We start from the raw sequence: 27,978 nt of genomic DNA, 5'->3' as shown, positions 1-27,978 counted from the left end.
AAACCCCTTCAAAAATTAATAAATCCAGGAGCTGGTTTTCTGAAAAGATCAACAAAATACACCACTAGCCACATTGATAAAAAAGAAAAGAGAGAATAATCAGATGCAATAAAAAACGATAAAGGGGATATTACCAATAATTCCACAGAAATGCAAACAACTCTATGCACATAAACCAGTAAACATGGAAGAAATGGATAAATTCCTGGTCACTAGCACCCTCCCAAGCCTGAACCAAGAAGAAGTCAAAACCCTGAATAGACCAATAACAAGGACTGATGTGGAGGCAGCAATTAATAGCCTACCAATCAAAAACAACTTAGGCCCAGATGGGTTCACAGCTGAATTCTACCAGACATACAAAGAGGAGCTGGTACCTCTCCTTCTGAAACTGTTCAAAACAATCCAAAAAGAGGGAATCCTTCCCAACTCATTTTATGAGACCAACGTCATCCTGATACCAAAACCTGGAAGAGACTCAACAAGAAAAGAAAAGTTCAGGCCAATATCCATGATGAATGTAGATGCAAAAATCTTCAATAAAATGCTGGCAAACTGATTTCAACAACACATCAAAGTGCTTATCCATCATGATCAAGTAGGCTTCATCCCAGGGATGCAAGTCTGGTTCAACATATGCAAGTCTATAAACGTAATTCACCACATAAACCGAACCAAAGACAAAAACCACATGATTATCTCAATAGATGCAGAGAAGACCTTTGACAAAATTCAACAGCACTTTATGCTAAAAATTCTCAATAAACTAGGTATCAATGGAATGTATCTCAAAATAATAAAAGCTATTCATGACAAACCCACTGTCAATATCATACTGAATGGACAAAAACGGGAAGCATTCCCTTTGAAATCTGGCACTAGACAAGGATGCCCTTTCTTACCTCTCCTATTCAGTATAGTATTGGAAGTTCTAGCCAGAACAATCAGGCAAGACAAAGAAATAAAGTGTATTCAATTAGGAAAGGAGGAAGTCAAATTGTCTCTATTTGTAGACGACATGATTATATATTTAGAAGACCCCGTCATCTCAGCCCAAAATCTCCTAAAACTGATAAGCAACTTCAGCAAAGTCTCAGGATAAAAAATCAATGTGCAGAAATCACAAGTATTCCTATACACCAATAATAGACTTAAAGGGAGCCAAATCAAGAACAAACTGCCATTCAAAATTGCTACAAAGAGAATAAAAATACTTAGAAATACAACTAACAAAAGATGTAAAGGATCTCTTCAAGGAGAACTACAAACTACTGCTCAAGGAAATAAGAGAGGACACAAACAGATGGAAAATCATTCCATGCTCATGGTTAGGAAGAATCAATATTGTGAAAATGGCCATACTGCCCAAAGTAATTTATAGATTTAATGCTATCCCCATCAAGCAACTTATGACCTTCTTCACAGAACTGGAAAAAACCACCTTAAACTTCATATAGAACCAAAAGAGAGCCCACATATCTGAGTCCATTCTAAGCAAAAAGAACAAGGCTGGAGGCATCATGCTACCTGACTTCAAACTATATTACAAGGCTACAGTAATCAAAATAGCATGGTTCTGGTATCAGAATAGAGACATACACCAATGGAACAGAACAGAGGCCTCAGAAGCAATGCCACACATCTATAACCACCTGAGCTTTGATGAACCTGACAAAAACAAGCAATGGGGAAAGGATTCCCTGTTTAATAAATGGTGTTGGGGAAACTGGTGAGCCATGTGCAGAAGGCAGAAACTGAATCCCTTCCTGACACCTTACACTAAAATTAACTCCATATGGATTAAAGACTTAAACGTAACACCTAACACTATAAAAACCCTAGAAGAAAACCTAGGCAAAACCAATCAGAACATGGGCATAGGCAAGGAATTCATGTTCAAAACACCAAAGCATTGGAAACAAAAGCCAAAATAGACAAATGGGATCTAATTAAACTCCAGAGCTTCTGCACTGCAGGAGAAGCAATCATTAGAGTGAACTGGCAACCAACAGAATGGAAAAAATTTTTGCAATCTACCCATCTGACCAAGAGCTAATATCCAGAATTTACAAAGAACTAAAACAGATTTACCAGAAAAAAACAAACAAACCCATTCAAAAGTGGGCAAAGGATATGAACAGACACGTACAAAAGAAGACATATATGAGGCCAACAAACATATGAAAAAATGCTCACCATCACTGGTCATTAGAGAAATGCAAATCAAAACTACATTGAGATACCATCTCACGCCAGTTAGAATGGCGGTCATCAAAAAATCTGGAGACAACAGATGCTGGAGAGGATGTGGAGAAATCGGAACACTTTTATACTGTTGGTGGGAGTGTAAACTAGTTCAATCATTGTGGAAGAGAGTGTGGTGATTCCTCAAGGACCTAGAAATAGAAATTCCATTTGACCCAGCAATCCCATTACTGGTTATATATCCAAAGGATTATAAATTGTTCTACTATAAGGACACATGCACACGTATGTCCATTGTGGCACTGTTTACAATAGCAAAGACCTGGAACCAACCCAAATGCACATTAATGATAGACTAGACAAGGAAAATGTGACACATATACACCATGGAATACTATGCCGCTATAAAAAACGATGAGTTCGTGTTCTTTGTAGGGACTCGGATGAACCTGGAAGCCATCATTCTCAGCAAACTGACACAAGAACAGAAAATCAAACACCACATGTTCTTACTCATAGGCGGGTGTTGAACAATGAGAAGACATGGACATAGGGAGGGGAGTATCACACACTGGGATCTGTTGGGGGGGGACTAGGGAAGGGACAGTGGGGTAGGGAGTTGTGGAGGGGTAACATGGGGAGAAATGCCAGATATAGGTGATGGGGATGGAAGCAGCCAACCACATTGCCAAGCATGTTCCTATGCAATAGTCCTGCATGTTCTTCACATGCATCCCAGAACCTAAAGTGCAGTAATATATATATATATGTATATATATGTATTTATATAGATATAAAAGAAAAGAAAAGGAAAAAATATTCTAAGAATAGGTAATATCATTAAATCACTAAATGTTATTGTTAAAGAAACTAACAATCAAGGAATTCATACAAGGAAAAAATAAAATTATAGATTTTTATGAGAAGAATGTTTACCTTAAGATAGAGAAACCCATAACTAAAATTTGAGAAATCTTTGAAATGATAAACTACCATTGACCTATTACAGTTTCTGCACTGTTCTTGCCATAGCGCCCAAAGAGTATATTTTTCTTTTTCTTTTCATGCTGTAGGTTAAAGCAAAAACATTTTCTCATGCAAATTTTAAGTTTTGGTTAAGTGGCATTAGCATTTATTTATTTTTTAAATATGATTAGAAAAAAATACATTTGTTTTTTTCAGATGGTATCTGCAATGTAATTGGCAGATGAGTTTGAATTCTGTTTCTGCCCTAATTAGCTGTATAATCGTAGGCCGGTCACGGAACAATTCTGAGCTTCAGTTTTTTCGTCTATTAATTAGGCACAATGATTTCTAAGATACAGGATGGTTGTGAGGATGAGTGTTGTGAGATAAGGAACATGTCTAGGACAGTATCTAGGACACGAAGAGACTGAAATGTTATCCCTTTCATTCAAAAAATACTTGATGCATGAAATGTGTGGTTTTCAAAAAATCGCTCCTATTTTAATTCTACTTTTAATTATTTCTTAGAATCTTTTTTCCTCCTTGGAAATATGTAATCAACTTACATAAAAGTAAAATGGGTACTAAGATTTAATTCCTTAACTTTTTTTCCAGCTGTGTTTTAGAAAAATGTTTATTATTTTTTAATGTTTATTATGTTTTAAAAAACATCTTGAATGTTTGCAAACATTTTTTTCATGACACAGAGAGACATCAATACCAACTTTTCCTTCATTTAACATTTATTGAGTGCCTGCTATGCTCTAGGCAAGATTCTGGGGCTGTGTACACAGTTGTGAATGAGACAGACGTGGCCTCTGCTCTCATGAAGTATGAGAAGTGCCATAAACTAAGAAGACAGGATGTTGTGGTAGGTTAAGCCAAGTGCCCTAAGGTCAGAAAGATGTGTATAAGGAAATGAAAAAGGTTAGTGTGGCTGGAGCTCAGGAAGGTTGGACAGAGTAGTGTGAAACAGCAAAGGACTGGCCATGCAGCTGACTATGCAGGGCCTTGTAGATCATGGCAAAGAGGATGGCTTTTACGTTAAGCATGGGAAAGGTATTGATAGAAAGTCCAAATTATGAAAGATCTGGCCACTGTGATGTGATTTAGAAACAGAAATTAGGGATGATCACAGCTTGGACTAGGTTCGTGACATTCTCTGTGAGATGCACAGAGAAGCAAGTAGAAGAGTCGTCTGTTTTGAAGATAAAAAGTACAGGCTTTTTTTTTTTTCCTAGCACGGAATGGCTATGAGAGCTAAAGGAGACAGATGAATTCAGAATGATTTTGCAAGTCTCTGGCTTGAAAAATTGGATAGTTCTTGGTATCATTTACTAAAATGGGGAAAAAGTGAAGAAGGAGTAGGTTGATTATATCTATTTTCTTCCTGGTGAGGGACGATTAAAAGGTCTGTGTGGATCATGTTTAGTTGGAAATATTTGTGAGACATTCAAGTAGAGACAGTGAATTGGCAACTAGTTCAGAACACACCATTTATCTGCTCAAACCTTGTATTAATTTCTTATCTTGGTTAGAAAAAAATAAAAAGGTCTTATAATGGCTGACAGGTCTTGTTTTGGCCTCTGCTCACTTCTTGGATCCCATCTGCCTGCTTTCTGTCCCTCATCACTCTGCTTCAGGCACATTTGTCTTCTTATTCATCGTGGAAACTTGCCATGCCCTTTGTGTTTCAGAACATTGGAGCTCACCATTCCTTGTGCTAGAAGAGCCTCTTCCCAGGATCTTTGTTTGGCTCTTATGACTTACTCCATGCAGTATTTTTTTTTTGTAAGTCCCCACAAGGGCTTTACTTTTTCTTTTCAACGTCCTGTTCTGCTGCTTCCTTGGCTCTTTGTGTTCGTATGCCAAAGAGCCGGGCGTTGGCCCGGGCCATGCAGAAACTAGCGATGGCTTTGAAATTCTTCTCCTCCTCAGTGGTGACTCGTGCTTTCTCCTTCTTTTTACCTCCTGAGAAATTCCTTTCTGATCACTCAACTAGAATGGCCTCTACCTTCAACTTCAACATTCTCTCCCCATATCTTGCTTAATTTTTCCCCCAATGACTGCTTCCAACATATACGAATGTTTTACTTTATTTTGTTTATGACCTGATTTCCTGCTTCAAAATAAGCTCCACAAAGGCAGGGACTTTGTCAAGTTCTCTGCTGTATCTCCAGTACCCAAGATAATAGTATATTATGGATACCCCACAATAAATATTAACTGAATGAATGATTATGATAGAGTGCATAGCAATGGTTGCAACTAGACTGTACATTTGGGAGCCAAGTAGATGGTGTCTGAAGCTCCAGTGATAGCTGAGATGATCCAGGGAGAGTATGGATTATGAGTAGAAGTGAGCCATAACTTAGTGCTGACAGACTTCCAATATCTGGAGGTCGAATTGAGGAGGGGAGGGAGGGTCAAAGCCAATAGAGACTGATGGATGACAATCAAAGAAGCCTGGAAGATCTGAGAGATAAACCCTGGGAGCACAGAGGCATGATTCCAACAAGAGTGTTACAATGGTGGAAGCAATTCTTTCTCAGTCATTCTCCAACAATGTTGTTTATTAATTGTCACATTATTACTGAGCTAATTTCTTATGTACCTAGTTGTACATAGACTATTCCTTATATATGGAGATAAAGTATTCAAATAACTAATCTGATATTGTACATCATGATTACAGTCCTTTTATCAACCTCTTTTCCTATTACTGTTTATTGAGATACCTATTTACCAAATATATACAAATAACTTTGTTCTTAAACTGCTCCGTAAGTTGATTTTTGTTCCTGCTCTCCGCTGTTTGTCATTGCTTTGATATCACCATGTAGTTGTGATGAAAAACTTTCTTGAGGGTGGGAGGGGGAAACAGTGAAATCAAAGTAGCATCAGAATAGTTTGTTTAACTCTTGGGGACAGTCTGCTAAAGAAAATGGTGTTGCTATTGATTACTTATGTACTAGTATCCTGGAAGTAACAAATATAGTACACTAAGATCATAAAAGCTGCTCAAAAACTAGTGAGATAGTATTAATATTTGATCTACTCAACTAATACAGTTTTAATAAATCAACTTTTCAGCTTGGGTGTTACTTTAAAAAGTCTAACTTTGATATGATTTTCCAAAACATCACCAAAAAATTAATTTTACTTCATTGTTGGTGTTGCCAAATAATTTCCTTGGTTTTGAACTACTTCAAGAAGGTTTTTTAAATAATAGAGCCAAACTCACAATTTCATGGTTGATTTTATCTGTCTTCTAATATCCTGACATTTCGTTACTTAGAAATGTATTTGAAGCCACTGTCACCTTTGCCACTAGTAAATGCCTGTCATTTGCTTCTTTCAGAAGAAACTGTCCTTTCAGTTTAGGTACCAAATACTTTTCTTGGCCATGAAGAAAATACTGCACTCTTTGGCACGATGGCGAATCATATACAACTACAGATTTTGCTTGAAGTTATTTCTTACTGGTCCAGATATTGTTTATATTGCATATGAAATGGCTTAAATAAAGCCACAAAATTAATTATATTAACTTTAAGATATCAACAAAATGGTTTCTGTTGTAATTATTGTTTCTGATGGGGTAGAACAAAGTGTTCTGCATTTGTACTTTCATATAATTTTAGTTTTTTTTTTTTTTGAGACGGAGTTTCGCTCTTGTTACCCAGGCTGGAGTGCAATGGCGCGATCTCTGCTCACCGCAACCTCCGCCTCCTGGGTTCAGGCAATTCTCCTGCCTCAGCCTCCTGAGTAGCTGGGATTACAGGCACGTGCCACCATGCCCAGCTAATTTTTTTGTATTTTTAGTAGAGACGGGGATAATTTTAGTTTGAAAATGTAAAGAATAAAGACCTAAAAACCTTGAGTCTTTCCACTATACATGGAAACTGTTCTCTCTTCCTTTCCTCTTTTTTTTTTTTTAATCCCTGGAGAGAAAACCTTTATTTGCATAAAAACAAACATGGGTGAAGTAAGAGGCATATGAGAACCAGATTAAGGTGAAGAATCTTGGCGGGAGGAGAGGAGGAGAAAGGGCCCTCTGGAAATCCAGGAGGAAGGGCAGAGGCACTCTTGTAGCCATAAATGCGTTTCCTTGTTGGTTTCTGGACTGCTCCCTCCTCATGCTCCCCTAAGACTTCTCTTTTCTTGGCTCATAGTCTCACTACAGGCCCGACTGGCTTCCTTGTCTCACAGTCCCAGAGTCCTCCCTCCCCAAACCGGTTGGAGGGGCGCAGATTCCTATTGTGTGGGATAGCAGCTACTCAGAAGGTGTTACTTAAATTTTTTGCAGCTGGTAGTGATTCTGACACCAGTGGACCTCCAGGCGCGGCTCCTCCTACCACGAGAGGACTCTTGACTTTTCTAATAAAGAAGGTTCTGGCCAATCAGTCCAAGAAAGGCTCTGATTCTCTGCCAGGCTGTTGTCTCTGCCGAAATGCTCCTCAGGGTGGAAGGTGCTGCTGCGGCAGGACATGTCTCCTGAGTTTTCAGGTATGTGGTCTGCGCCTAAAGCAGAAGGTGTACACTCCTCACACCCTTTCCTCTTTATCTTTTTCTCTTTTGTTTTATGAAGACTTAAAGTGACACACAAAGATATTAAAAAAAAAAAAAACAGTTAAAACGAATGTTAAATCAGCAAGACATGTGACACAAAAGAAAAAATAAAGGGCAGGCAAATGAAACGAAATTTAAGAGTGAGATTAAATCCCTAAATTGTAGCTACAAAATCCCAAGTACTTGTTAGAGGTAGGCAGTGGGTTTGAATCTAAGGCTTCTAACTAGCAATGTGGAAAGAAATACAGTAAGTTTTTTCAAAAGGAGAAATAATCTGGTATCCTAAGTTAATCACCATTATTCCTTACAGGGACAACAGAGTTTTTTTCTACCCTTGGTCCTCATAGAGAGGAGACTGTGTAGTGTAGTGAAGGAAGTTCTCAATAGCATTATCAGCAATTAACATAGGAATTATTCTCATACTGCCTTATAGCATGAAACCAAAGCACAACTCAGTAAAAGCGATTCAGACCCATGGGGGTGGAGGGTTAGAGGGGCACTTTAAAAGTGGACAAGGTGAAATGTCCCCTAGTGAACTACTATCATTTGGATTAGATAATATTTAGATGAATGGCAAATTTTATATCTTTTATGGCAGTGATCTTCAAACTACAGTTTGCATCTGTTAGTGGGAAAAATTATTTCAGTGAGTTGCAACCAACTTTAAAAAATAGAATAAACAAGAGTAGTATAAAACTGAAAAATCAGAGTGAAATGTACTTCCTAGTGTAGGTCTATTTAAATGCTTTGGAACACCTGTGTTGAGGCAATTTTCATAGACTATCTTCTTTGCCCGATTTTGGGGTAGGCATTTCTTGGGAGTAACTTAGATTATATCCCTTTGCAAGCACCTTGAGAACTGCAATTCTGAGTTCAATTATCAGCTAGGGGCCAGCGAGATGGAGTGGAGAGAGAAGTATTGAAATGCATTTGGAGAAATGGAGATTACTGAAAAGTCCTCCACATCGCTCTGTGATGGTGAATGAAGATAGTATGCACCAGGGGTCCAGGAGACTTTGTGGAAATGAAAGAAAAACCTATATAATTAAATGCATAGCTTAGCTTAGTATGGAGCATCTGCTATAACCCAGTTAAAAGTTGGAAGTCATCCATCCAAAATACTAATTTTGGGTTTTTTTCCCAGTGATTTCACTGCAGGTTCAGTGATAAGTAATATGGCAACTGCATAATTGTGATAAAGTAACATCATGTACAACCACAAGATTAACCCTGGAAAAGAGTACCCTTTCTTTCCAGAAGGCAAGTCTCACTGATGCAAAAATCTATTTTCACTCCTGAGAATTTGATTAGATTTCACCAACCACAATTCGGAAACTCAATCTTTTTCACTCTTACACGTAATTCAAAAGTAATTGTGTGTTGAAGTGCTACAGTTGCAATGCCTCAAAAAAATATGACTTCATACATGGTAATTTTACTTTCCATTTGCCCCATAAATAAACCCAAGAGAAAGAGAAATCACGTAAGGGGAAATTATAACAGTGAATATCTTGTAAGATCTTCTACTTTAAATATTATACACACACACATATATACATATTCGGTTATTGTGAATCATCTTTTTCTCAGATCTTGCCTTATCTCTCATCTGTAAGCTCCCTAAGGTCAAAAACAACGTTTTGTACTTTTTAAAAGAAAGCGGGTTTGCTCAGGTAAAAGTTATGTATGGTAGAGTTCACCCTGTTGTGTATAGATTTGACAGATGTTTGCTGTGTTCTGTAACCACTACTGAAATCAAAGTGCAGAGCTTTTCCATCGCCAGCAAAGGGTTCTGTGTGGCCCTTTGTAGTTATCCTCCTTTTTGGCTCCCAGCCCTCGGTAACCACTGATCTGTTTGGTCCAGTTTTATCTCTTGCAAAATGTCATTTAAATTATAATTATAAAGTATACACGGTTTTGAGTCTGTCTTTGAGAATCATCCATCTTGTGTATGTATCAGTCATTCATTCCTTTCTAATGCTGGTTTGTATTCCATTATATACTGCTTATCCATTCACCAGTTGATGGACAGTTATATTTTTTCAGTTTTTAGTGGTTATAACTAAAGCTGATATAATTATTTATATACAGGATTTTGTGTAGAAATATACCTTCATTCTCGTGGTTAAATGTCTAGGAGAAGGATTGCTGGCTCATATGGTGAATGTATATTAACTTCACAAGAGAAAGCTCTTCTTGAGTACAATCATTTCTCAGTTTTTTGTGCCAAGCATCACTGCAGATATGGAAGAAACTGGGTACATGTAAATGAACAAACCACATATCAGCTATTAATTCCGATGAAATTATTACCAGAAAACATGGGGATTTGACTGATTTGCCTTCTGTTCCATGCCTTTGTTTACTATGAATTGGCTACCAATAAATAGTGAAATCACCCAAGGGCAGTAGAAAACAAGTTAGAGAAGCAACTGAAAATCTGGTAGATCCATAACCATCTTCAGAAGTAACAATTAGCTATAGATTAAAAATCATGCAGAATTGTTTCTTACTTTTATCATCTTCATACTCTGAGGTAGAAAATGGCAATATTTTCAAAGATGGTTTCTGTTAAAGCATCTTTGCTTTAAAGGATGCTTTCTGCTTTCTGTTTAAAGGAGTTGATTTTACATGCAAGTAACATAAAAGTGACCTAGATTATTTCTTTTGAAAATGTAAATTAAAAAAACAATTTTGCATTTATTGTGCTAAGTTTTAGTTGCTGAATAGAACAACAAATGCTACCAAACTGAAATGCTGCTTAATATTTAAGTGTTACAATGTTTTGCCATAAATAAGAACATCAGTACGATAAGAAATTTACATTTTAATCAGAGATGATTTCCAATGTGTCTTTCCTTTTGGCTTTTTATCTTTAATATCTCAGTTATTTTGACTAAGGCTCAAAATTTCATCAACACAATGAAAAGCTGGGTTTTTTTTGTTTGTTTTAAGTGATTAGATGAATTCTTCCAACTGAGCCAATTGTCAGAAGCTATTTTATGAAGTGTTATTCACTATAAAAATTAGAATTCATAAATGCAAATATTATGTGAATGATAATTAGCTTTTTTATCCTTTAACAATCAAGGTGTTATGGGGATTTGCTCACACAGGCAACTCTTTTAGGAATCTTTTAAATTTTTGAAATAATGATGTGCTTTTCAAATCATGCATTAAACATGCACTGTAGACTATGCACTTATTCATGGTCACTGGCAATTGCAAAAGCAGATTCCAGGGTCATAGAAGAGGAAATGAGAGCATACTTGGAAGGCAATGCTGAATCATCACAGACAGTCTTTGAGTGGTGCTCAGCAGGGCCAGCATATGGGTCACTAAGGCCTATTCTAGGTACATGAAAATCTTTCTTCCTCTGAGGTCTTGTACACAGTAGGGCTGTTTGTAAGTATGGTCAGTACACAAGGGCCTGTTGGAATGTGTACCTGAAACTGCCTCTTGGAGTTCCCCCTGCTGGTTGATACCTAAGTTTTACTTTTTCACATTTATATATTTTTGTCTGGGGTCTTAGTTTCTACTGAAAACTATGAGGAGCAACATTGTCTTTTATATTTTCCTTTTAAAGTATAGTATGAAAGAGGGATCAAAGAATAGGTATTACCCAGGGAAACTGTAAGAGGAACGGGAGATGTCATGAATTGGGAACATACAGTTCATGCCCTAGAACCTAAATGAGCTAGCTTTAACTTTGGAAATATAAGTCACTGTGCCTGCCCATCGCAGGCCCTGTAGATACTGGCCAACCACACCCAGGATGGAGATTTGACCTAAAGAATAGTGATTTCCATTGGATATACACCTATCAGACCAGAGTCCTTAGAGGATAAATGATGGTGTCTTGAATCAGAGTGACAGCAGTAGACAGGGAGAGAATAATCAGAGCAATTAGAGCTCACATTTGCTGATTGACTAGGCCATGGGTGGAGGTGAAAAAAAAGATATGTGGTAAATATGAGGTAACAGATATGACAAGGTAGGGGAAAGTAGGATGGGATCATAACTGGGAAGCAATTAAGAGGTACATTGTAATCAGATGAATTCTGAGATGACTATCAAATATCAAGTAAACAGGTGACAGCTGCAAAATTCTTGGTGTGAATGATTTAGTCCAACTTACTGCACTAAGAAACTTGACCAAACTCTAGTATGGCTTCTATCAGCCAAGACTTGTCCCTAGGATAACCTCAGCCTTCCTGATAAAGCTCAGTACTGTCAAAGTAATTTATCACTTGTTCCAGCCAAAACCTGATTAGAGGCCCCTAGACTCCCTTTTCTTAGAGCAGTTACTTTAGAAAACTTGCCATTGTCAATCTTTTCGCTGACCTTTGAGAAGTAAATCTTCTATCACCCATAAATGTTTATATCTCAGGCTCCCTTCAAGAGCCTGAGAGCCATCTCTTTGAAATATAAACATCCAGGGAGGTAGTTTTCCTGATTCTCAATTCCTGTGGAAGGGAAAGAGTCTAACTTTGGTGGACATCTTGCTTCAATTTGCAATATTTCATTCTGTCCTATAGATATGAAAAGTTTGTTTCTCCCCCCATACGCATTAGTGAGCAAACTTAGATATCCTAATCATATTCACCAACCGTTCACCACCCTCCCCACCCCTGACCTCCAACCCCTTAACTACTTTTCCTTTAGCATATCTCAGTATTTTAAAAGTCTCCTGCCTTCTGTTTTGGTAGAGCTGAGATCAGTTTGCACTCAAGTCTCTCTTCTCTACTGCAGTAGTCTGAATAAAATCTGTGTTACTTCATTTCTCTTTGATGGATAGCAAGTGGGCAGTTGATATATAGGTCAAAAGGTCAGAGGATAGGATGAGACTGGACATGTAAAATTTTAAGTCATCAGTACATTAATGCTGTTTAATTCACCTCTGTAGGGAGTAGAAAGAGAGAGAAAAGATAAGGAAGCCCTGGACAAAGCAATGGAAAATTTTTACATTTAGAGCAAGACGGGTAGAAGAGGATGGATCAGAGATTAGATGAAGAAGGAGGACCTGGAAGGAGGATGGAGGAGGAGCTCAATCAGGAAAGAGAAAAATCAGGGGAGTATGTTGTAGAATCAAGGAAGGTGGACATTTCAGGTCAGGAGTGGTTAACTATGTAAGATGCTACTGAGAGGTTGAATAATATAAGGACAGATAATTGATGACTATATTTGTCAACATGGTGGTGTCAATGACTTTGACAGACTCCAGCAGTGAGCTCATAGGACCAGAAGGTAGGACTTCAGGGAGGAGTGAACAGGGCTGAAGAAGTGGACAATTTTGAGAGGTTCTACTAAAAATAGAAGTAGAGAAAGGGAGACGAAGTGCAATGTGGGGGCCAATGGAAGTTTTTTTTCTCTTGAAAACAAACCAGAGCTTGTTTTTAGGCAGGGGGACACAGTCTAGTATAAATGGAAAATTGATGATTTTCCATTTAGTGCCAGAGTGCCAGAGTGAAGCCCTTTAGAAGGCAAACGAGATGGTATTCCTAAAAGTAAGGTTTGAACTCTGAGAGAAGAAAAGACACATTCTCCCTTTTAAGAAGAGGGCAGTAGAAGTGGCTGTTGGTGCAGGAAGCTTTATAGATTTGGTGACATGCAGATGATCTTGTTTACTTAAGGCTCTTATTTACTCCATGATACGTAAAGTGAAATCTAAATGGGAGGAATTGGGAAAAATAGAAAAGTGAGAAAAAGATGTGAAATGGTCATCAGACAAGGCAGTAAAACAATGGCAAAATATTGTCAGACTGCTGGTGTTTTAAAGGCCCAATGGGGTTTGTGGTCATGAATGTTATATGAAGTTGGTCACTTTACCTGTGTGATGTCTTTCATCAATGTCCAGCTGTTTGGTTAACCACCTTAAATATTGGCATCAACCAGGGCTTTTATTTTCTTTTTTTTTTTAAGCCATAAAAGCATTTATTGCTCACTCAAGGGGAAGTTTGGAGGTCAGTGGTTGCAGGATTGCTTTGCTAATTCTATGATGCCAGCACACTGGGTTGGCACCTCTTCAGTTCTCTGGGTTGTCCCTTCATGGTTGCAAGATGCAGATGGTAATAGCTCTGGGCATCATGGCCTCACACAAGGGATGGGAGAGGCTCACTTTTTATTTTGGGAACTATTTCCCAGAAATTCTCCAGTACAATTCCTCTTATTTGTATTCTTTCTTTTTATTGCATTTTAGGTTTTGGGGTACATGTGAAGAACATGCAAGATTGTTGCATAGGTACACATGTGGCAGTGTGATTTGCTGCCTTCCTCCCCTTCACCTATATCTGGCATTTCTTCCCATGCTCTCTCTACCCAACTCCCCACCCCCACTGTTCCTCCCCTATTTACACCCAACAGACCCCAGTGTGTAGTGCTCCCCTCCCTGTGTCCACGTGTTCTCATTGTTCAACACCCGCCTATGAGTGAGAACATGTGCTGTTTGATTTTCTGTTCTTGTGTCAGTTTGCTGAGAATGATGGTTCCAGGTTCATCTGTGTCCCTACAAAGGAAATGAACTCATCGTTTTTGATGGCTGCATAATATTTGATGGTGTATATGTGCCTCGTTTTCCCTATCCAGTCTATCATCGATGGGCATTTGGGTTGGTTCCAGGTGTTTGCTATTGTAAACAGTGCTGCAATGAACATTTGTGTGCATGTGTCCTTATAGTAGAATGATTTATAATCCTTTGGATATATACCCAGTAATGGGATTGCTGGGTCAAACGGAATTTCTATTTCTAGGTCCTTGAGGAATTGCCACACTGGCTTCCACAATGGTTGAACTAATTAACACTCCCACCAAGAGTGTAAAAGTGTTCCTATTTCTCCACATCCTCTCCAGGATCTGTTGTCTCCAGATTTTTTAGCGATCGCCATTCTAATTGGCGTGAGATGGTATATCTCAATGTAGTTTTGATTTGCATTTCTCTAATGACCAGTGATGATGACCATTTTTTATATATTTGTTGGCCTCAAGTATGTCTTCTTTTGTAAAGTGTCTGTTCATATCCTTCATCCGCTTTTGAATGGGCTTGTTTTTTTCTTGTAAATCTGTTTGAGTTCTTTGTAAATTTTGGATATCAGCCCTTTGTCAGATGGGTAAACTTTCTATTGTTATGTGAGGAGAAAAAAATGTGCTGATGGTAAGAAAATGGTGGAGTCCATGGGACAGAAGGTTTGATCAAGTTCAAGAGTTTTGTCAGTGCACGTATTGAGCAAGTGTTCAATAAGTGGTGATTGAAAACTGTAATGTTTGAAATAGAGATTTTTGAAGGAGGAGCAATTTCTGGTGATAAAACATAAGGAATAGAATATAACCATAGTGTGAGTGACCATGGTGGAGTGGTGCAAAATAAATTAGAGTCACAAGTAGATAATCTTGAAGATGTTGAAGCTGTCATGAATGCCGATAGAGTCTAAATGGAAAGGAATACCATTTATAGCAAAAGGGAGATGATCAAGACCCTAGTAGATGGCAGCAAGCAGGGCAAAACTAGTTGTGATATTCAAGTGGCCTGCACGTGAAGGAAGAAGGAAATGTGCTCCACCTACTCCCCAGACACTGGTATTACCCATCGAGAGAGAAATTCAGACCCTTTAACAAAGATTGCAAGGCTCTGCATGTTTTTTCCTTGCTGAACTGTCTTTTTCATCGTTTCTGGCATTACTTTTCTGAATACTATACACATCCTACTCATATCAGCCTTTCAGTTTCTTGAGGAAGCTAAACTGCTCAATCTCAGAGCCCTGGCACATGTTACTTCCTATGCCATAAATGCTTTTCATGTGTATGGCTCCTTCTTAACCTCATTTTAGATATCACTTCTCTTACCTGACTTCAGGAATTAAGGTGTTTCGTTGTATATTGTTCTTTTTCTTTGTGATACTTATCAAAATTTGAAAGTATATATTTAATAATTGATATATTTTTAAATTATGTTAGCTTCATGAAAGTAGGATATTTTTCTCATTATCTTATTTATAGAATATGACAGAGAACCAGGTACATGGCAAGCAGCAAGTGGAGGAGCATAGTGGCTAGGAGTGCAGGTTCTGGAGTTACGTGGCCTAAGTTCAAATTCCAACCCACCAATACTACTTAAGAGAGCTTTGGAAAATAGTTACCCAATTGGTAAAACAGGAAAAATATTTATCTCACAGAGTACAGAGTAGATGTGAGCATTAGAAGTAATATATTCAGCTGTAATACCTACCATAGAGTAAATGCTCGATAACTTTTGCCAAAGGATGCAGTAAATAAACATTCATGTATTCAACTTTCTATTGTGAATTGATTTGCTATGGAAAAAAGCTCTTTTAATTGTACAATCATATCATCTGTAACATTAAGCAATCAACTCTCTCTAATGTTCAGTTCCTTAAACTATAACATGAGGGATCATCACAATACCCAGGTCCCTCATGTTATAGTTTAAGGAACTGAACATTAGAGAGAGTTGATTGCTTAATGTTACAGATGATATGATTGTACAATAAAATGATTGTACTATATATATATATTCTAAAATCCTCAATTATTTGTACTATAAAATGGGTGTTTTCCTCCTGTGACCTGTCAGAAAAGTAGTAGTCCTCCATTACTCAAACAGTGACTTAAAAATAGTTGGAGGATAGTGGAATCGTCTAGAAAGCTCTATCAAATTACAAATGCTTTTCCTCTTATGTTGCTTCTGATTCTGGCACAGGTGGAGAGTGGGTGTTGTAGTTTAAAAACTTCTCCAGCTAAATAAAATGGCTTTCCTCACCGATCAGCTTCTGTTACCTGTCTTGTTGAGAACCACTGATTTAGCAGATGTTGAAAGAAGAGATGCTTAGCATAAATGCGTGTATAGAAGTCAAACACCACAGCTTTTCCTTTTTAAATAACATGATGGCTTTGACCATGTACATGCATGAATGGTACCATTTCTTCTCCCAGCTGGAATTGTTATAAATGTTGCTTTATGGAAAATGATTCTATTCACAGCTCCATGTAACTACATCTCTCCAATCCTTAGAACTTGTGTATCAAGTCACATTTTATTATCACAAATCTCTCCAAATAGAATTATATTCTAATAACTATGTGAAAGGATTTTAGTCACTTGAATTTCCTTGTGTTGTATTCAGTGAAATCCTATTTAGATTTTAAAAGGCAGCATATCTTTGAAATTTGTAGCCATCAAATTCCAATGAAAAATCATGACAAATTTAGGTTTCAAGTGTAAAATTGTGAATAAGTGGCTATTTCCCTTCTTGTCTGGTCTGCTTCAATTTTTCTTCCACTTACTTCCAAACCAAATGGAAAACGGGGAAGGGAGATTCATAAATAAGGGAATGGAAATTGGGTCAGCATGTGGCTCTCTGACTTTAGTAACTACCAAGCTTTGGTATCTATCTGGAAAGTCCTGGGGATGGATTTTGGTGTCCTTGATGGTGGGAGCTGATTTACTGGCTTAGATGGTGACTATTGACCTGCCTCAATTTTTGGCACTTACTCTCCATGTCTTGATAACCTTTGAGCCTCTTGTTTTCTGCAGTTGCTGCTAGGGAATTTTCTGCAGCTTGAGGAGGCCTACTCTACAAAGCTGCATAAAAAGAAACTTTCAGTAGAAAACTGAAGCTTAGTTTTATTTATATTTCATTTTTCTCCACATATATTTAAAATTTTGGGGTGTAATCAATTTTGTTTTGTTAAATTTCCATTTCAATCAGCACTTGTCCAAAAACATTCCAGGTTCTTCCAATTGACACCCCTATTGCTGGCTCCTGTATTGCAAGGTGTTTGGATAGGAAAGCCTCTTTCTGCATTGAGGATTCTTTTGGCAATTTCCTGTTTACATTTTCCATTTGCATATGAAACTGAAGCTCTCATTGTCTCAACTTTTTTCTTTAACAAAACTTCCCAGTGTTTTTGATACCACTGAGGATTTGAAATACAGAAGTTTCTGTGAAACTTTGAATGGTGAAACCAAACAATTTGTCCATTTCTTAGTGATGTAAAACTTGGGCAATTTACTCAATGCAGGCTTAGTGAGAACATTTCAGATGGGAACTTGTGTAACTGGGTGTTACTTAAAGGATCTGATACCGAGAAATGTTGTGTTTAATTTTGTGCTTAGGAGAGTAGCGTCTAATTGCCTTTTGGCCCCCAAACACAGAAGCATAAAGAAATTGATTCTTCATTCCAGGTGTCTTTTCAAAACATAAAGAAAATCCAATACATATCTTCCAGTGAGAGTAAGATAGGAATATACAAGTGTAAGAACAAGCATCAGGGGGCCACGGTGGCTCGGCCAGTTGTCCTGGCGCTTGAGGAGGCGAGGCCATGAGTTCAAGGCCAACCTGAGCAACGTTATATGCTCTCATTGATTGACAAAAAAAAAAAAAAAAAAAAAGCATCAAACTCCCAGAGACTCTGAAAGGAACTCTCATTTTTGGATGCAGGTTATAAGCACACTTTGGTTCAATTCCACAATTAAAAAAAAATTTCTGCCTTGTCACCCAGGCTTGAGTTCAGTGGTGCAATCATGGCTTCCTGTTGAGGCTTCAACCTCCAAGGCTCAAGCAGTCCTTCTACCTCAGCCTCCCGTATAGCTGGGATCACAGGTGTGTGCCACGATACCTGGCTAATATTTTAATTTTTGTAGATATGAGGTCTCATTATGTTGCCCAGGCTGGTCTCAAATTCCTAGGCTCAAGCAATCCTCCCACCTTAGCTTCCCAAAGTGCTGGGACTACAGGCATGAGACACAGTGTCTGGTCCCATAATTTTTAGTATACTTCTATGTACAAGACATTGTAGGAGATAAGCATGAATAAGACAAAGACCTGGTCTTCAGGGAATTCATAGTATAATGGAGGAGACCATGAGAAATGATGTGATAGGGATATGTGGGAGGGCTTGTAGGCACATGGGGAGGGACTAGAGTATTTGGGGACCTTCTTGAGCTGAGCCTGGAAAGATGTTGCTGGCAAGGTGCATTCTGACATGCTTTCTGTCTCCATGAAGTATCACTATCTTAGTTCTTCCCTGTTGCTGTAACATTATTTCAGACTGGGCAATTTGTAAACAAAAGACATTTATTTTTCACAGTTCTGGAGGCTGGGAAGACCAGGATCAAAGCATTGTCAGATTTCATATCTGGGAAGGGCTTTCTCTCTGCTTCATAAACAGCACCTTCTAGCTATGTTCTTATGTGGTGAAGGGGCAAACACGCTTATTTGGGCCTCTTTTATAAAGCCACTAATCTCATTCATGAGGGTTCTGCCTTGATGATTTAGCTATTAAAGATCTCGCTTCTTAATACTATCTCACTAGAGATTAGGTTTCAACATATGAATTTTGAGCGGTTACAAACATTCAGACCACAGCAATCACATATTTTAAGAAATAGATTAACTGCCATTTGATAATTCATTTATTTACTTATCAGCATTTTTTGAAGACTTTATGGGCCAGTCACTGAGCCTCCCTGGATTTATTCACTATTTATTGATTTAGTATATTTTATTTGAACATCTACCACGTGCCAGTCACTATTGTAGATTCTTTACCTTATTGTTTCCCCAAGACTATAATTTTGGCATATTTTGAAGATGGTCAGCCATGAGATACTGCTTATGGCCATGGAGTCTAATTCAAAATTGTCCAGTTTATATCTTTCTATGTTTTCAAGAAGCAATCATTGTGAAACTTAGCAGGTAAAAAACATATTTGAATGTGAAAACTATGCTGTGAAATTATAGTCTCTTAATAAACTGCCACTAAATTAACTTGCCAGATTAATTGTGCTCTCCATTGAGTTGTATGCTTACCAGAAATAAGCTGTGGTCCATTTCAAACCTGTTTATATTAGTTGTACCCTCATTCTAACCTTATACTTTCATAATTTAATTAAGTATTACATATTCTATGACAAGAATGCCGGAGAAGCTTGTTATTAAATTTTTTGTGTAAAAGAGCTAGATAAAATGTAAGCTGCCTCCCCCTTCCCCCAAATAGACACCAAACCTAGATAAAGTAAGCTGCCAAACTATTACAGTAGAATTAGGTTTAGACAAAGCAGCTATAAAGGTTGAAGGAGGAGTCATAAATATCTGGAAGAATTCTTCACTCAGGGGGTATTGCAAATGCCTGAGTGAAGACATTGAAACTGGATATCATAGTTAATGTATTATCCAATTATATATAGAAAATGCAGAATTTCAATCAGTGAATTGGAACGCTAATGAGAAGTTTTGATTCTAAGCAAAATCTTAGTGAATGAATGTGCTCTTATGTGGTTTCAGTAAAAATGAAATGTATGGTGTGTTCCATTACATATCAACTTTTAATGATTGTTTGATTTAACAGTCTTTCTCCATTAACCAACCCACTTAATCCAGTCTGGTTACACTGGATAATAGGCTTCTGTAGTATGAACATGGTGATCAGTGAGACATCTGACTACCCCCTATAATTTCACTCTCCTCTTTCAGATAGCGATAGTGTAGATAATGGGGTTGGGGACATATTGCTTCAAAATGTGGCGTCTCGGCATTTGAGGAAACTGCAGAAACAGGAGGGTCACTTTTGACTTCTCCTTCCTTCTTCCCTGAAGTAGGACATAAAAAATTTTCTTACCTTCCTCTGAAGAAGACCTTCATTTTAAGAGAATCTACCCTTTATTCAGAGACACAGAGATGCTAAGAAGTATTTGAATAAACAGATCTTGCTGAAGTTTATTATCATTATATCATAACTTTTGCCCTCCAATCATACTTCTGCATGACTCTACATAAAAATACACAAAAAAATCTTCATGTTTCTCTGGGTCTTCACTTTTGAAGGTCTCCATGTCTTGTAAAACTTAATTTGTCTTGTCTTTTTTTGTCTCTTATCACTCTGTCTTTTGTAATAGAGTCTCATATATGAACCTAGAGGGGATTGAGGAAAGAAATCTTTTTCTCTCCCACATGGATATACCTAAGACCATCGAATCCTGTGCTCCCTTTTACTGCAGTTGCTGCTTTCACCTCTCAGCTTACTTCTGCTCAACAGCCTATTTGAAAAGGGTAAAAGATGATGAAGATGATCCCTCCTTGTTTCTGGAGCAAGCTTATTATTTCTATTGGCTCATGAAGCTGTTGCCTTGCTGTCTCTGAATTCCTGAAGTGCAGACATTTGCTCGCCCTAGTAATAAGTGACCCAGTTTGCCTTTCTTAACACTATTTTCACTCCTTTAAACCAGTGGCCTTCTTTGGTAGCTTTTAATTGAGGTTATCTCATCTTTGTTCTCATCTCCTGGCTCATGGACTTCTCACCTGTCCTGCTCACACTTCCCATGCTTCATTTATTTCTGAGTTGTGTGTCTGTTTGCAATCCCTTGTCTTGGTCTTTACTTGCATTTTTGATGCCTTGGGCACAGTCTTTATCTTCTAGTTTTAAATCTCCATCCCAACCAGATGTTGAAATGATTTTGCTCTTTTTGTTGCATTTTTTAACAGGTGCAGCAAACTGGAACTTAACTGCGAAGGCTTTGCATGTACTGCTTCTAGTTGTGTTCTTCATGTTGTTTTGAATTAGATCTAGAGGCAAGAATAAAACTGGAGGGACTAATTTCTTATAATTATGAAGCTTCTTTACAGGGATCTATAGTTATTATCTGGTATCAAGTTAATTCTGAATTATTAATTATGTATATACTGATTATGGTTTTAGATTTAAGGAACCAAGGCTAGGAGTTTAACCCAGTTATGGAAAGCTACAGATTGTAAGCAATAAAGAGGAGCAAGGTGGGGTAGTGGTGAGTGGCTGTTTCTTATTAAAGATACACTGTATTCTTGGGTCATGGTAGAAAATCAATTCAATGACATTATTATAAATACAAAGCTAAAAAGAATGAATTAATGCTTCTACTTAGAATGCTTTGTCTCTATGAGTTAAGTTTGTTTAGAGTTTAAAGAAGGACATGGATTAGTTTAAAACATATTTTAGACATAATATTATCATAGGAACAGAACAGTAATGAAAATATCCATTACTTTGTAGTTATGGTCTTCATACCATTCTCCTCAAATACTCTTGCATGATGCTAAATCAGGGCTGTCCAATGATATAGCAAATAATCTTTATGAAAACCTACAAAGGTCACTATGACTATGCAAATTATTAACTCAAGTTGAATTCTTCAGTCTAACCATTGACTTCCAAATAGATTTGTGCATGTCATTACATGGTTTTATAGCTTATTCGATATTGAGAGTTCTAAGTCTACTGTTTGGAATTTGTCAGTTGGATTTAGATAGGACATGTATTGGATGTATTAATAAATGTGATGTAGTCTTAACTATTAAAAGATTGTAGCCATTCTATCTAGTATTTTTCAGTTCCTGATTAGCAAGGCAAAAGCTTAGAAATATAATTTAGTGATGCAGAAAATAAACAGAGAGTATACTAAATACTAGGCTAAAACATTGAATTATTCCTAAATTCTAAAACAAACTCTAGACTCTTGCCAGAGTTTTGTCTGTAGTGTTCTAGAGTTTGTTCTAGAATAGGGACAGGAATAATTCTCCCAAGAGAAAAAGACACAGTGTCTTTAGGTAAAGTAATACTGGTAGTAAAAGCTTCCCATTTTATACAGTGAGATGCAACAGCAGAACAGTGTAAATGGGCTCTTCAGATAAGTAGGGAAGGAACAGCATTCTGTGCCATTCAGCCAGTAGTTACAGGCAAAAGATCCAGGCACGTTAAGAATCCATCCCAATGGCAGTAGTAAACCTTTCTTGGCCACTTCTTGATATAAAAAGGAAGATCATTCAAACAGAAGGGATTTAAGTGGATTTTCCTTGTGTTTACTACCAAATGCCAAGTAGTAGTAGCCTAAATTACATCAACTTTTGGTTACATTGACTTTTAATTTTATGTGAAGATTTTATATTCCCATCAAAGATTCCTTCATTGATGTACATAAAATGCTGTATACAAGAATTTTTTCCACTTTAAAAGCCACCTTGCAAGATTAATTCAGAAACTCTCAGCAGAATGTGGCTTTTTGAGCAGAAAAAATACAATAATATTGGGCATACCTGGGGGTTCTCATGAGGTCTGCTTCTTTCTTCCAAATTAAAACCTCCTGTCCTTCCAAACTAAAACAAACAAGTGATTAAGAGGTACACTTTGGGTATATTAGCAGCAGGCAACTGCACTAATGCCTATGAAGTTGTGTTTATATAATCATATATAGGGCAATGATTCTACTCTGAGCAAGTGGTTTGGATTTTTTATTGTACAGCATTTTTAACACTGAGCTTACATGCACTGTATCATAGCCTTGCCTCTTCCTTACATGACTATTATAACCATGTTATGTATTCTGACTAAACCTCTTTAGTTACACACGCTCTCCTCAACGGGATAAGTATTGTCCCTTTGAGGAGCTGAGATGCTAAAGCAAACTGTTGCTTTCTTATCACTCCGTTTGAACCTGACCTGCAGAAAAAGTTGAAACTTTAAAAACAGCCCCTGGTCACAGATGTGGACCTCGGTCCACCTCTTAGTCTTAACTCTCAGCCTCTTTTGCTTCTTGCAGGCAGAATGACATGAGACAAATGGGATGTGATCTGCAGCAAGAATGTCAAAAGAATAATTGGCAATTAATATTTTGTCAGTGTTTCTCCAAGAAAGGAAATGCTTTGATTCTAGATGACAGGTTACATTTATGGACCCAAAAAAAAAAAAAAAAAAAAAAAGAGGGAAAACCTCTGAGGAAATACAAGAATTTGCTATGAATATCCTTCTACAGCAAGAAACTCCATTATCTTTAAGTCTGTGCTCAGCAAACCAGCTCACGTTTGCTCTTGGTGGATTACCCACAGGAATTTGTTGCTTACCCTACCCATCCCCCCTCCCGCCCCAATCTTTTGCCTTTATTCCATTCAGATACTTACTCTCACTCCTACCCCTGAGGACTAGTCTTTGCTATTAAAATAAATCATGAGCTATTGACTGGGGAAAATATGTTAGTTCAATGTGTTGTTTGATCCTATTTACCACCTAGACTCTTTGCTTTGATTTGCACACTGATGCCTCATTTTCTTCCCAGAGTTTTGTCTTTTGCTTGAGCGTAAATCCCTTCATTTGGGTAACTGCCCTAAGTTCTTGATCTGTTGACTTCTGATCTTTAAATACTGCTTTTAATTTTGTGCTGGAATCTGTTCATGTGTCTTTGCCTGAGTAATAAGTTAATACATTGAGGTGGGTCATTGGTTCATTTTCCTGTCTTCAAAAGAAGGATGGCTTTGGTGTGTGTGTTTACAGGCATGTGTATTTCTCACAGACAAACCTCTGGATACTCTAAAGCCGGGGTGTTGGTAATTTTGCACTGCCTTTTATTTTAAATGGTTATGCAACAACCTACAAATATACAAAATAAAACAATGAAAAGAAAAAAATAGAGCAAATCAGAAAAGAGAGAAATAGGATTAGAGAAATAAGATGAAACCAGGGATGAGGTTAGCACACAAAATGCATGCTGAGGCCTTCCTCACTTGCTGCACTTGGACCACAGGTTTACCTTTGAATCTTCTAGCAGCCAATATGGAGAAATGAACATAAAAATACATAATTTGCTGTACATATGATGAAAACTCAAAAAAGGATAATTGTCAATATTTATTCCTATGAGAATGTTTGCTGTGTTTTCATAAAGACCATTCTGTGACACTTAATGAACCATCAGTAATGCCATCACGCTAAGACAACAATGAATATCCCGGGATGGTTTCTTTTTGCATCCCTCAATGTGAATGGCTAACACAATTATTAAGCACAGTTAATTCAGTAAGAGCAGTTTTACAGGGGTCAGACAATGTGGTCAAGCTGCATAGCTCTCACAGTTTCAACTCAGTAGAGGATAAATTGAAGTTTACACTTTATGCGCCACTTATTCAAAGTTTAGAAAATTCTTAAATAGTGCATCTGTCAATGGATTTTTGGCAGTAACTTGGAGGACATGGGCATGAGGCTATGATTATAAGTTCCTGGAGTGTAGAGAATCCATTGTTGGCTAACTTCAGAAACTTATTCCTTAATAGACAGGTGAGCTGGAAAATAGGACTGACATTCTCATTTCACATGTGAGGACCCTAATGACAATCTGACTTCCTAATAGAAGTGAGCCTAGGTAATTCACATGCAGAAGATAATATTTTGCTTTGCTCAAGCACAGTGAAAAATTAATGATACAAGCAAGGAAGTTCTATTCCTTGGAGCCTAACTGTAATAACTTTAGCCTAGAAATTTTCAGGGGTGAGTGTTGGAAAAAGCCAGTTCAACCATAAAAAAGTAAAGTAATCATCTATGAAATATCTAGTTTTAAATATAGAATATCTTGGTGAACTTTTCAAGGCAAACGGATTGCTAAATATACCTTCAAATCACTAATCTCAGTGATTTGATTTGCTCCTATATTCCTGTAAGATACCAGCCAGTTAAACTTGAGGTGATGCCTATTTTAAAATAAACTGGCTTTCAAATGGTTGATATATCGCCAATCTTCCTGGCAGTAATTGGATCATGGCACACTTTGTCATCATATTTTACTTTCATCTTCTAATTAATTATACTAATTGATTCTTTGATTTTACGGAGTTGTTCTAATCAAACATTTCTACTTAGCAGCATTGTTCTTCCTATATAACTTAAAATACTATGCAAACTCCACCTCCCCATTTCCCTACCTTTTGCATATAAGTTAATTGTTTTGAGACACTTTGTGAGTCCTTTGTATCAAGAAATAAAGTTTCCTAGAAGCTCTACAGAAGACTTTTGTGTATGTTATGTTAGCCAGGACTGTGGTACCCGACTATTCCTAGTTGCAGTGGAGACTGGGAAAGTGAATGTTTAGCTTTTCCAGCATCTAGAGTGGAGGCACACCAGGGAGAATGGGAATAGGAGCTAGGGTTACTGACTAGCGTGTTTTCTACAACAGCTTTCTATGCCATAAAACAAAGATGGTGGTGAAAGTAGGATTACAGGATAAGGGAAGGGCATTTAGATATTTGCATCAATGAATGGATAGGGTGGCGGTTGGGATCCACAAGGAAAACTTACTTGGTAGAGTCAAGGCAAAGTCAGGAGGAGATTCAATAGGGATAACTTAGAAGTTCTAACTCCTCCATTTGTGTTTTAATGCAGTAAACTGCTATGCACTTCTTGATATTAAGACATTTCTATAGTAATTTAAGCTCTAAAAATGGAAAAGAAAGGTCTCAAATTTGGTATCTTGCCTCTGAATGAGGTATTAAATAGAAAATACTTTGGAAAAAAACACAAAGAAAAAAGTGATAAATTATTATACAAAGTGCACAAACAGGTAAAATGGTCATGTTCTTTCTCTCCCATTTTATAGTAGAGATTTACTCAAGAACACTGTTTTGTAATACCACATTAAAAGCATATTGAGAAAAAGAAAAATAGCCACATTTTCATCCTTTGAAACATGACTGTTTCTATCTTAGAAAAACATCAGGTAGGATGTTTTTGGCAGGAAACAATGAAGAACTTCATCTCTAATGACTTAAAAAATAAGGAAATTTACAACTTATATGTACCTAGGTAGGGCAGTTATAGGGTTCCTTCAGATTACTTTTGTCCTTATCTGAGAAGCCCTTGACTCCAACTTTTTCTTTCTGTTAGTGCCGTCTGTCGTCTCGGAGCAAAATTACCACAGTTCCAAATGATACATACAAAACAGGTTTCTACAGAGGAGCTTAGTCTTAAAAGCTAAAATTTCAAAGAGAAATCCTAGATGGAATTCATTGGGATCATCTGGGGACTTTCTAGGAATGAAATTCACAGGCCCACTCTAGACTTTCTAAATCAAAAACTCTGGAGTGGGGCCCAACACTCCATGTTTTAACAAGTCCTCTAGGTAATTCTTGACTGGCTCATGTTTGAGAAGCACTGGCTCAGACCAGTAATTCTAAATCCTAGCTGTACATTAGAATCATCCGAGGAGCTTTCAGCATAGCAGATGCCAGAGTCTCATCCCAGAACTGTCAATTTTTGAGGAAGGCTGAGGCAGGAAGAGAATAGGTAGGGAACTGAGTACTGGTACCTCAAAATCTTCTGGGTTAGGAACCTCTAGTTTAGACTAATGGTGATCCACCCCTTGGGCTGGAATGACCTGGGCCCAGACTTCCCTGAACATATGGTGAGATAATCTGAATATTTATGTCCCTTCTAAAATTCATATGTTGAAATCCTAACCCCTAAGGGGTAGTATTAGGAGGTACAAGCTTTGGGAGGTGATTAGGTCACGGGGGTGGAGACCTCATGAATGGCATTAGTAGCCTTATAAAAGAGGCCTGAGTGAGAACTCTTCTGTCATTGAGGTTAGAGTAAGAAGATGGCTATCTCTGAATCAGGCAATGGGTTTTCTACAGAAACCAAATCTGCTGGTGCCTTGATCTTGGACTTAGTCTTCAGAACTGTAAGAAATATTTTTTTGTTTATAAGCCACCCAGTCTATGGTATTTTGTTATAATAGCCTGAACAAGCTAAAACACACATGTAATCCCTATATTACATGGCTGTGGAGAAGGGTAGATACCTGCAGGGAATATAAAATATGGAAGTTAGGAAAGATGGCTGCTGTTTAAGTCACCAAGAGCACCTTCCACATATTCCATAGCTGTGATCTCAGCACAGACTTGAATTAATGCTTTTTCCCCTCTTAACATTATGTTTTCATGTAGTTACATCATTTCATTTCATAATTATTGTCTTAATGTCCATGCAATAAATGGAATCACTTTTGAAGTTGAAATGTGTATAATTTTCACAAATCTAAGAAATGTTCATGAAGAATGTGAGAAGCTGATGTTATATAAGCTTAAAATTACCATAGAAACAGACTCTGCAAAGCTGTGTTATCAGAAGCATAGCAGACGTGTATGTGATGATGTGTCAAACACCAGCAAAACATGGCTTTTGGAAGCTGTGCTGAGTGTTTTTGTACCTTCCCTGATGACAGAACTTTTATGAAGATGATTCCAAGTAAAAAAGTCTGCAAAAATTTTCTCAACTGTACTCTATAATTAGTAGAATACTGGTTCTTTTAGGTACAAGCTGGAAATACCATGATTCATACTGGATAGCTAAATATTTGGGAGCTTAATGCCAGATATTTTCAATCTCTCTACTAACAGTGATCACATAAAGTTAAAAGAAGACCAATTG

The 27,978-nt window shown here is 37.4% G+C and overlaps 1 protein-coding gene across 3 annotated transcripts in view; it reads left to right on the top strand.

Moving 5' to 3' along the window:
* Positions 1-27,978, top strand: part of LOC118152909 (uncharacterized) — a 160,493-nt gene that overhangs the window by 111,379 nt on the left and 21,136 nt on the right. For all 3 annotated transcript variants that reach the window (XM_078370727.1, XM_078370725.1, XM_078370726.1), the window contains one exon: positions 7,481-7,680. In XM_078370727.1, coding sequence (XP_078226853.1) covers positions 7,481-7,680 — 200 coding nt within the window. The remainder of the gene's footprint in view (positions 1-7,480; positions 7,681-27,978) is intronic.

The sequence above is a fragment of the Callithrix jacchus genome, chromosome 4 (genome assembly GCF_049354715.1).
Source record: "Callithrix jacchus isolate 240 chromosome 4, calJac240_pri, whole genome shotgun sequence".
In the NCBI taxonomy this organism is placed as follows: domain Eukaryota; kingdom Metazoa; phylum Chordata; class Mammalia; order Primates; family Cebidae; genus Callithrix; species Callithrix jacchus.
This window is presented reverse-complemented; position numbering and strand designations above follow the sequence as displayed.